Source organism: Episyrphus balteatus, chromosome 4 (genome assembly GCF_945859705.1).
Source record: "Episyrphus balteatus chromosome 4, idEpiBalt1.1, whole genome shotgun sequence".
In the NCBI taxonomy this organism is placed as follows: domain Eukaryota; kingdom Metazoa; phylum Arthropoda; class Insecta; order Diptera; family Syrphidae; genus Episyrphus; species Episyrphus balteatus.
The window spans coordinates 48,757,288-48,769,154 of record NC_079137.1 but is presented as its reverse complement, the minus strand read 5'-3'; the positions used below and the strand labels follow the sequence as shown (position 1 = coordinate 48,769,154).

The 11,867-nt window shown below is 30.3% G+C and overlaps 1 protein-coding gene and 1 long non-coding RNA gene across 2 annotated transcripts in view; both read left to right on the top strand.

The window, feature by feature from the left end:
- Nucleotides 1-5,875: 5,875 nt before the first annotated feature.
- On the top strand, nt 5,876-11,209 carry LOC129919955 (uncharacterized). The gene is made up of 3 exons (XR_008773152.1): nt 5,876-6,002; nt 7,366-7,558; nt 11,119-11,209. It is a non-coding gene; the product is annotated as an uncharacterized LOC129919955 (long non-coding RNA).
- Nucleotides 11,210-11,577: 368 nt separating this feature from the next.
- The window catches only part of LOC129919725 (putative uncharacterized protein DDB_G0277255), a 177,279-nt gene continuing 176,989 nt past the window's right edge, over nt 11,578-11,867 (top strand). The window contains exon 1 of the mRNA XM_056000705.1: nt 11,578-11,755. Coding sequence (XP_055856680.1) covers nt 11,754-11,755 — 2 coding nt within the window. The 5' untranslated portion in view covers nt 11,578-11,753. The remainder of the gene's footprint in view (nt 11,756-11,867) is intronic.

Genomic DNA, 11,867 nt, shown 5'->3' with positions numbered 1-11,867 from the left:
TCTTCACATTTATAGGACCTGATCTAATTTCACAACGAGGTCCTAAGAATTAATACGTATAAAACTGGTCTAACTGTCATTTTGAGAATTTATTGAAGTTTGAAATATTTTATTTTTACATTTGATCAAATTTAACAAATAAAAAATTTAATAAAAATAGAAAACAAGAAGCAAATAATTAAAATAAATATTGGAAAAATGTGATGAAGATTAAAAACGCTACAAGCAATCAAAATTCATACATTTTATGAAGAAAAAAAAGTCAAGAATGAAGACAAGAATAAGAATGCAGAATCAATCAGCCAGAAATGGCGAGGAATTATTCAATAATATGAATGCAGCCACGAAAGCCTACCAAAAAGGCAGAAGGACCACCATAAACCATAATAAACGAAAAAAATATATTTTTTATAGATTTATGTTCATTGTGCTAATAAAAGAAAAGCTTTTAAAAACGCAGTATTTAGTGATTTGGTATTATTATGTATGTTTTCATTCCATAATTGACCTCCATCGGAGTTAAAATTTCCGATTTTATAGTACGAAAATTCCCACAGATATTTTAATTTGTGATACGGTCCTCAAAATTATCCGAGCCCGAGGTGATGTTTATTCATTGGTTGTACAGCCTCGTTGTCAAAAGCAAGTGTCTTGCAATTCGCCTCTACTGCAATGCTTGTACATATCATAAGCACAATTTAAAAATACACCCGAAATCTTCTGTGGGCTTTGTCCAAAAGTCCAATTCTCGTGTTTTTTGGTAAATTAAAAAAAACTTTCAAAATCAAAATGGGGGGGGGGGGGGGTCAATGGTGTGGTGGATGTAGTGTTTCACTGCTAACCTGGGAGGTGTGAGTTCGAGCCCCACCTGAGGCAGCATTTTTTATTTACCCCCCAGCTTGGACGCCACCCGTGGGATTATATGAGATAATAATCATCGTATTCTAAATTCATTGCCAACAGAAATTCTTTCCTATCTTTCTATTCCTTCTAACTAGTGCCGTACAATATGCATCACTAAAAACGCACTTATCAATCGATACAACACCCAAGTAATTAAAAAAATTCTGTAATATGGACAACAGGTCATTTAAATTTTCAAATGGAATTAAAATTCACAAAGTCCACTAAATTTAAACAAAAAATAATGAAAATTATTCTTTTTTTACGTTTTTTCTTCTTTATTAAACTGCAATATCACATGAAAATATGAAATTCATTTATTTGATTCAAGTACTAAACGCTAGACTACCGATTTTGAGGTCCTAACTTCTACCGAGTCCTAACTAATACTCGGTACCAATTTGACAGTACCAGGGCTTAGTACTTTTGTGAAGAAATCACTTGGTACCGATTTGAGTACTAACGATTGGTATAATAACCAGGTCCTAGCTGATTTTGAGGAGCTAGCTAGTACCTAGTCCTAACTAGTACTCGGTCCTAAATTGACAGTTCTAAGGCTTAGTACCTGAGTCAAGAAATGAGTTGGTACCGATTTGAGTACTAACTTTAGGACTAGGACCGGTACTAGCGCTAGGACTCTGTGAAGAAATCGGCCGTAAGGAAAACCCGATTGTTTTAATAAGGTTTCCTTCTTGGATGAAAACCATAGAGAAATCTTATTGTTTTTGTTCTATTTTATGTGGTCTATTTTTCTCTGTGTGCCCATGTCAGTGATAAAGAATTTCTAATCAAACTAACAACTCGAAGAACACAACAAAAAAAAAATGTAATCAAATATTTCCGATCGAAACTGATATGCTTTTAAAAAGTCGTAATTTCTGATTTATTATTCAATTTATTGTTATTACCGTTTCCCCATCATCAATAATTTAACGCCAACTAACGAATGATGGCTAAAAAAATGACCCAAACAACCAACATTATTATGTTCTGCATTTTTCAAAAAGGAAACAGAACTACAAACACACAGAGCACACCGCAATAAGATACAAAAAGTATCTATAGCTTAGCTATTTGAATCTGAAAGATCATACCGCAGTGCTCATCATAAATATGACGAAGTGTTCAATTACAACGAGAATAATGACTCGAACTGGTCCACTCTGGTCTCTGGCTATTGGCATTGCAAAAGGCTAGCAAATAAAAAAAAGAACACACAAAACCTCGAAGGGAGGGTGTAATAAATTTTATATTTATTCTTTATACACACAAATATCTCGCTATTATGTATCCCGATAACTATAACTAAGCACACACATTTATGTATTATTAATTACCACCAGAAAGGAAGGACTGTTCCTCTTTTTTTTGTTAGGTTCCTTTTAACGACAGTTTAGACCCGTTCGCGTTTAATGACATAAAACTTCGTTGGTATTGCCACACGTTAAAGAGTTACTGCCCAAGAACCATTGACGTTTACTTCGTCTGTCAGTTGTTTGTGTCAAAAATGCATGGAATTTTGTTGGCAATATAACACTATACCGCCCGACTATAATGTTCAATGGATGGAGAAGACAGGAGATCGTGTATACAGACCTAAATTGCTTTATGTCATCGTGTCGCTATGAGAAGGAAGAAAAAACAAAAAAAAAAAAGAGTAAAAGAGAAGAAGAGAAAAGACTATAAATTTGAAATTTTTATTTGCCCAACAAAGTGACATTCGGAATGAATAGTCGTCGCCGACACTACCATTATCTCCATCAATGGGGGGTTCTCCTAAAAATCTCCACAAAAACACAATGTACTATGATGACGAAGCCCCTCCGATGATGCTGATGATGAGGATATACACAAAACAAAAATGACACAACCAAAATCGTCAAACGAGGCTTTTCAGTCATTCAGACGCGCGACTCCTTTATTTTTAGGGAGGTTTGCTTTTTAATGACTTTTGTATTTATTTCGTTGTTTTTTTTTTTCTATTTTGTCCTTTAAGGCTTATGACAGACTTTATAGGGAGCCTATGTATATTGTTGGGGGACATCCACTTTGAGTTGATGTTAAATTTTTAAATTTTTCATTCGAATTAGATGAAACAAGAGTGTTGAATAAAATGACTTTTCGATCACATCACAAAAAAATTTTTAGTCTTTTTTATTCATTTTCATTCATAAGTTTTGGAGTGTGTTGGAACTTTGGTAGGTACATATGGCAATTTCTTACCATACTTGACCATACATTAGGTTCAATATTATAGTTAAAATTGCTATTGTATGCTCAAATAGCTAAAATTGTAAGAAATTCGAGAATTATTAACAAAACACATAGGTACCTATTTAATGCATTGAATTTTTTTTTTTTTTCTATGCAGAAAATTTCTTGTTTGCAATAAATTTTTTTCTTTCAATCATTTTGTATTGCTTTTCGTTCAAAATTTTAGCGATCTAAGTAGGTACCTAAAATAAATAAAATATGAGTACACATTAGGATTAGGCATTTATTTCAAATTACCTTATAAGAAAATGGTACTTGAAACCATGAGAATCAACAAGAACGAACATTTTACTTTTCTTCTGCTCAGAGAATTGAACAAAAAGAAATTTGAATTTGAATCAATTTCCTGTTTCTTCTCTTTACTTATTAATTGTATTTTTATACTAATTATTAGTTATTATTTCAAAATTTTAACAATAACAACCTACGATAAATAAAACGTTTGCTATTTAAAATTAAAAAGAAAATTGTAATTGTGAATCAACACACAACTTCTCAAAATGGGTTTGTGCTGGAACTTATTTATGAGTGAATTTTCTTTTCCAATTTGTTGCATCAACAAATTGAGTTCGAATGCAATGGATGTCGTGTAACTTGCAACACACAATCCATTCTGTTAAATCTTAGGTTCCACATTAGAGAAAATCCAATGCATCTCAGGAGAAGAAAAAAAAAAAAAAAAACACTCAAACATTTGGATTTCAATTAAAATGCCCTGCAACTTGTTCGAGTTCCAAAAAGGAGAGGTAATAAAATCTCATGAGAGAAGAAATGTTTATTTTTTTTTTAAGATTGTAATTCCAATGCATATTTCTTTAAATAGGTGAAGAAATCTACATAATTTTTTGTTTTTTTGTAGGTACTATGATTTATTTTTCATTTAATTTATTTAATTTTCATCAGATGGTCAGTTTTGGACTCAAGGCGTTATAAAAAAGTACTCAATTTCGGAAGTAAATCAATTAGGTACAGGTGATCTAATATAGGTAATCAGTAGTTAAGGCAGAATATGAGACTGACTTGTTTTTTAGATCAGCAAAACTTCGCATTGTTATTTAAACTCTATACAGTGCCATTCATATGAGCTGCGAACTGCGTCTGCGAATAATCACATTTAATTGTTATTTTCAGGTTATGTTGCGAATTTTGTTTGATTGAAAATGTAGCCCAAATTTACTGTCTGAAGTTTTCTCACTGATATGTATATTATATTCGCTGAGAAATCGCCAAGAGGTCTGGCAACCGAAAGTTTCACTTGGGTTTTAAAGTATGTATTTTGCATGGGAATCTTATAGATGCATTTCGCAAAGCAAATGCGAAATTCCACCATGCCAAAAAATCGAAGATATTTTCTGTGTATCTATATGTGAAATATTTGGCCTTTATCATTTATCATACAAATATTTATACCTACATTTATTTCGCAGTTTCTATGTAAAGATCCGTTTTGCTAAATGGTATTTTGCAAAGTTTATTTTCTTATAAAATATTTGTTAACTGTTTCGAAAAATTTACTTGGCTTTTATAGTGTTTTGCATAACGATATATCTAAATTACATATTACTGCATTTCGCAGTTTTTTCTCTAGCAAAATACTTTAAATATGAAAATAACGATGTGCAAATATATTACAATGCAAAATGCAAACTGAGACAAATATGCGAAATAATAGTTTCGTAAAGTGGTAACAAAGCTACATAAATAGTTGTTAAGTAACAATTTGCAAAAATTATTTATGTAAAAATGTAAAATTGCAATACAAATTGCGAAGTAGGTACTTTTTGAAAAAAAACTTCGCAAATAGAATACCAACCTTTAATAAAGATTAGCAATTTGTTATATTTTTTGGAAGTTAAAACTGAAATAATTAATCACGAAGTCAAAACAAATATAATCCACATCCTTCCAAAAAAACCGAAAAGTTAACATCCTTTTTCCTTTTTAAGAAAAAGAAAAAACCTTTATACAAAAATAATATCCCTTTGGCCTATTCACAATTACCCTACAAAGGGAAATAGATTTCTCAGCAAAAACATCAACCATTTTACCTCTTCATTCACCATCGGCATCGTCATCCCCATGCCACTTGCATCTAGGTATCCCTTCAACCACCCACGACTCTCCCACTCACTCATGTCCATTAGTTCACTCAGTATGAAGGGTAATGTTGGATGCAATGGGGAAAGCCTTAGTTTTGGTGAACATGGTTAGAATCCACATCCACTTGCCACTCAAAGCTTCCGATAAAATACAAAAAAAAAAAAACAAGGGCACCCGAACCCAATCCGACTCAGGCACAGGCACACCGCTGAAGGCCGATGATACTAAGCGGCACTACCACCGCGCAACAACGGCATCGAATCGACAACCGACAGCCCCATTGCCGAGCGAGTGGTGCATATTCTTTCTGCTGTCCGATACAAAAACAACGGAACGACGACGACGAACGAGCCCCCGTTTTCGTGTGTGACGGTGACGGACGACGACCGACGGACGGTGTTGCTAGTGGTGGAGCTGGTGTAGTTTTATAGGATTCCTTTTTGGATACAATTTTCTTTTTTAGTACGACTTTGGCTCAGTCCATCATCCAGCTACTACTAACGTTTTTTCGTTTTAATGTTGTTGTTGTTGTTGTTTGTCGAGTGGTTCGTTCTTCTTGCTGTGTGCTACTCTGCTCTGTGCGGTTGCACGATGCACGATACGGAGAAGTGTAGTTTCACGTTTTCCTTCAGTTTCGTATCGCATTTAGTTGGGTTCACATCGTGTTTTAATATTTGTATCCCCCATTTTTTCTGAGACTAACGGGAAAGGGATCAATCACAAGAGTAGAGTATATAACTTGGGGAAAAAAAAAATCGGACAAGGGGGTGCTCCGGTGCCGGACGACTATAATACGACGATAATAATTTTTCTTATTTTCGAAATTTTGTTGTTGTTTTCTTCTTCTTCTTAGAATAATTTTTCTTTTTTATACATTTTTTTGTTGGTTGTTTTCTCATCGAGAAGAAGAAAACGAGAAAAATCAATGACGGCACACAAAAAGTAGTGTGAACTCGGTTCAAATCGGAATTAATGGAATGCCCGCTCCCCTTTTGGCCTTTATAAACCCTCTCGTACCTACCAACTAAGGGTTGATAGTTTTTTTTTTTTCTTTTTATTTGTGATGGATTTTTTTCCTACAGAGCTAAAAAGTGGATACCTTTTCGAGAGATATGGCGCCGAGGGGGTAGTTTTTTTTTTTTTTTTTTGACGGGGTTCGGGGCGTTGTAAAATGATTATGACACATAAACTAATGCGGAACCGGTCACAGGTCCAGAGCGAACTGCTGCAAAGTTTCCGTTTTTTGGCCGGTCTTCTTGGGTTTTTATATAGCCAGAATAGGACATCTCCTAGCAATGGCATAACAAAATAACAGAAAAAAAAGGATACTCGGTGTTTGTGCTCGTTAGTTTTGTGGGTCAATTACGTGAATCGAATTGATTTGTGTGTTCTTTTGGCTCTGGTTTTCTCAACTCTCGGGCAGATTGTCGCTGGCTTTTCGGTTCTATCAAACCCTCCTGACAAACAACCCCTGCAAGAGGGATTTTAATGTGGACGAGTGATTACATTTTTTTTTGTATTTTTGTTTTATGTTTCGTGTGTCACACAAATCACCAAACATCAACGTGTGCCGAAAAACTGAGCTTATACGGGGTTGATTTATAAAATTTTTATTTCGGATTTCGAATTTACTGCGGCAGAAAATGAATGAAGTGACACAATTCGGTGTATTTATCCATATTGACCGATGACATATAGCCTCCCAAACCACCCCTTCGCCAATTTTTTGTGACCCAACACACACCATTACCACCCCCTAATTTGCGCCGCTCTATATTTCTGTGTTTTTGTTTGTGTGTCGTCGTCATTGTCGTCGATGTCTATGTGCAATTTGCCGCAACTTGTGCTTTTTTTTTTGCAAATTCTCTTTTATTCGGGGTGAAATTTGTTGGTTGCATACCGTTAATCATAACATTACGCCATTATTTTGTGAAATATTGTTCCGTGTCGGGGTGGCGATTTAATTAAAAAAAATTTATATATATACGGACCGGAAGTGTTTTTTGGTGTTTTTTATTTTTTTTTCTGCAATTTTTTTCTTCTTTTTGAATAATTTTTTTCTTTTCAAAAATTTTCTTTAATCTTCAGGTGGTGTTTTTTTGACGTGCGTGTGCTTGTGAAAATATGTAAATAATAATAATCAATTAGTAATTGTTCGTCATAATTATAAGTTTAATTTTGGAATAATTTATAAATCGAAAATCGAAGAAAGGCGAGAGATCAAGAAAAAATAAATAAATAAATAAATTGTTGGATAGTTTAACTTTAAATTTAAATAAAAGTAAGATTTTTATATTTTTAAATATATTTAAATAAGAAAACCAAATGCAATTAAGGATGTATCTACCTACTATTTTTTTTTTTTTTTTTTTTCAAATACATAACTAAAACTTTAGTTGAGCTATCTTAGTTTTAAAGATTTGTAAATTTCGCCAAATTTTGCCGGTGAATGCATTTCTTTCTAACTATGTATTAAAAATTAATAAAATATTGAAGTTCAAATCAACTTTGTCATTTTTATAATTTCCTGCTCTTAAAAGTACTAAGTCATATATAAATCGCAGGGTAGCAAGGTACATTATTTCAATTGAACGAAGAATTATTCGTTTCATACTTCGTTCTTGTTGATTCTCATCAATTAGAGTGACTGTTTAAAAAAATGTTTATCGTTTTCGTTTAAACTCAAAGAATGAATACGCTGATAGGGAGATAGATTGGCAAACAAATTCATTAAACGGACTAATGAAATTGCAGTGTTAGTAAATGCTATGAAAATTTTTTTTTTTTAAGAAGGGAGGGACTCTGTTATGTAGATTGAACAATAACTAAATAATTTTGAACTCATTTTTTCATTTTATAGCTGACCTATAACTTTTTTCAAAGGGAAAACTGATAAGTATAAAAAATACTTTGTATGACAACATATGTAATTTATTGTCATTTTTTTCTATTTTTCTGTCGTCGTAAAGAAAAAATTCTTATATCTAGGTACCTTACCTCATTCCACAATAAGAAAAAGTTCATTGAGAGTGTTAAAAATAGGGATCGATTAAGCTCAATTGGTTTTCATGGTTAGGTAGGCATTTCATATACTATGTAGAAATGTAGATACCAAGGTATATGATATGTTTTTACCTTTAACTTATTTTGCTGTGCAAATCCATTTTTTAAATAGACACGAGTATGAGTACCTACCTAAAGAAAGAAAGTCGCATGCTCTAAAAAAAAAACCATCATGATGTCACTTTTGTTCAATGTATAATTTATGTAGAGAAGACAGAAGAGAGAATGACTGGGAACCTTCAACTTATCATAAAGTAAGATTTTGAATTGTGGTTTTCATACATCAGTGAGTTATTGATCATTACTTTCCTATTCGTCAATATGAATTTAAGTTTGTTTATATATGTATACGTCTTATAGTTTTTATGGATTGCTTCTTCTTAAGGTACTTTTTGCATTGGAATTGAAACACGTTGAACGTTCTATTTTTCATAGTTCTTTTCTTCTCAATTTTCTTAAGGATAATTATTCAAAATGTAAGGTACTGAAAATTCAAAAGCAAAGGTTTTTCGTAATAGATTTTTTCGGCGAATTTGGCTTCTTTTTTAATTTCTTAAATAAAATAAATATTGACCAGTTTTATGAGTATATTTACCCATAATAATACTTCATTATCTGAAAATAATTCTAGCCATTTTTGTTTGCATTTTTCAATGTTTTTAGTTGAAAAGAAACAAAAATGTTACAGGAATCAGGGATGAAATTTTATATGAATTCGTTCGCTTAGAGAATTCAAAGTCATCCAATTAGGTATGTATTGTGAAAGGTTGCTGTCAGAAGGCAGCCTAGGTCATGTTCATGTTCATTTCTGACACTTTCCCAAACTGCTAATTCGATTTTAACGAAATTTTGTAGCCTTACTTAATAAATGCCAATGATTAATAATTCAAAAGATTTTGAATTTCTGTCTTATTCGTAAATCATACAACGGATCAACTGAATTTTTTCACAATGGGCACGTTCAGGAAATATTAGGGACTAAATATTTAGGCAACGTCATTTTCTGAACGGAAATTTGAGTAAATTGACTTAATTTGTTTGGATACACCATTATTGTCAAATTTCGAAATTTATTTGAGAATTTTACAAATCGCGTGGGGCAGTAACCAAATTTCACTTTACTTTAATAAATAAATAATATCAATTATAACCGAAAATGCACATTTTACTCGTTTTTCACACAAATAGATTTAATTATGTTAAACTTTAAAACAATCATCTGTCATGTTGACTAAAAAAACTTTCCTAAATATTTAGGGAAAATTTTCTTGCATAACTTTCCAGTCAGCTTTCCAATAAAATTAAATAAATTGAAAAGATTTCTGGCAGCTGACCAATCAGAGACCGAGAAATTACCTAAATATTTTGTGCCTAACGTTTCTGAACCTGCCCAATAAGTAATAATAAAATAAATAGTAAGAAAACTTTTCAAAAAAATATATTTTAGAAAATCAATTTTTTGAAAACGAGTCCATAAATTTTTTTCAAATTTTGCTTTTACATATGTACATAAATGTGCCGATGAAATTTTATTTTTTGAACCATGTAGATATGATTTATTTATAAAAATATTTATTACTTCAAATGGCTTCAACGATGTTAAACAAATCATTGTTAAGACCATTATTGTACCAGACATTGAATGAATTTAACCATTTGAAAAAAGTTTTTGTAGGTACTTGAGAAAAGATATTTTTCTTTTATTGAAAAATTTTACTAAAATTCCTTTTTTATGATAAAAAGTATTCAACCATTACTTTTATCATAAAAGCAAGTTCGTGCGACTAAGTCGTGCATTTTATTTCTGTTTCCGTTTTTTTTTTATTAATAACTTTATATTAAAATAATGTACAAATTTACAGAATATATAGAATATATATATACCTATATTTTTTTCGTTTCCTGTTTTTGAGAAACATATATTTTTTGAAAATTAATTAATATTTAAAATTAATTAATGGGTCAAATCTAAGAAATGCTATAGAAAAAAGATTATTTTGAAACAAATTCGTCCGTTTAGGTCGTCTATCACCATAATTCTAAAAAAAGGGTTTTGTTTCTTATTTTAAAATTGTCTAAATAAAATTAATTTATGTAGATCAATTTTTTTTTTTACTACACAAATAAATCCTTACTCGACCTTACAACATTTTAAAGTAAATCATCGCTGGCCTGTTTTTAATCATAAAACTCTTATTTTCAGTGTTTTTTTTTTTCACGACGATAAATACAATTTGTTTGTATCACACTAATTTTTGTCCTACGAAAAACTTGGCTAAAGTTTTCTTTTCTTAAAAAAATAATCAGTTGTCAAATTTTTCCTAATAAATAAAATAAAAAAAAACCAAACATAAATTTGCTGTGCATGATTTCAAAAAAGTCAACTTTTAAATATATAGGTAGGTCACAAGAAGAGAACGAGGAAATAATATCCTGTATTATTTTCTACGGCACCCCTAATTCTAAAATCACTTATTGCATTTGGGTTTCTTGTAAAAATAATAAAATGCAATTTTTATACTTTAATCTTACTTATTGATAAAAGAATTAAATATTTGTATATGAAAAAAAAACTTAAATCTTAAATTCATTTTCATTTTAAAGAAAAAAAATTAAATTTAAAATAGAGCTATTTCAAAAACTTCAGAAAGTAAAAAATACACTCGAACATAAAAATAACAAAAAAATCAAATTATAATATTTAATTCTTGTTATAATTTAAAGCCATTTTATTTATTTATTTATTATTTTTCGATTAAACTATTTTATTTTTTATAGGAAATAAATCTTCTAACAAAATAATTCAAAATATAATCGCTAGAGATTCAATAATAATAATAATAAAAAAAAACAAAACAAAATATTTTGCTCAAATAAAATTGATTAAAAATATAAATGATTGATAAGTAGATTTAATTTTGCAAAAATGCATTTCAATTAATTTATACTACGTATACATAATAAATAAAATAAATCAATTATGTGTGTTTGGTTTTTGTGTGCGTGCTAAAGCTCGTTAATAAAATTTATTCATTTAATCGAAATTATATCGACATCCTGCGTTATCAAAGGATATGTTTTTAATCGAATTATAAAATCAATAAAACAACATGTTTTTTTTTAAATTTAATAATAATATAATCGAATCTCAAACTTAATTAAAAATAAATAATAAATAAACGCGTTAACAAGTGTTCATATATAATTTAATATTATATTAACATATCCATTTACTTAATTAGTGAAACAAAAAAAAATATAATCTTCAGTCAATTATAAAAAAAAATATAATAATAATAATCATATATAAATACAATTTAAAATTTGTGTATAAATGGACGCTTACGAAACACCGTAACCGAATGCGAATACATATGCAAAATAAATGGGTACAATGAGGCCAAATAAATACGATGTAAGTATGCAAAATTAATTTAAAATAATTATATTTAAGTATAGTTTTTTTTTAAATGTATTGTCTGGTATTCATAAAATCTATTTTCTATGATTTACATGGTTCATATTAT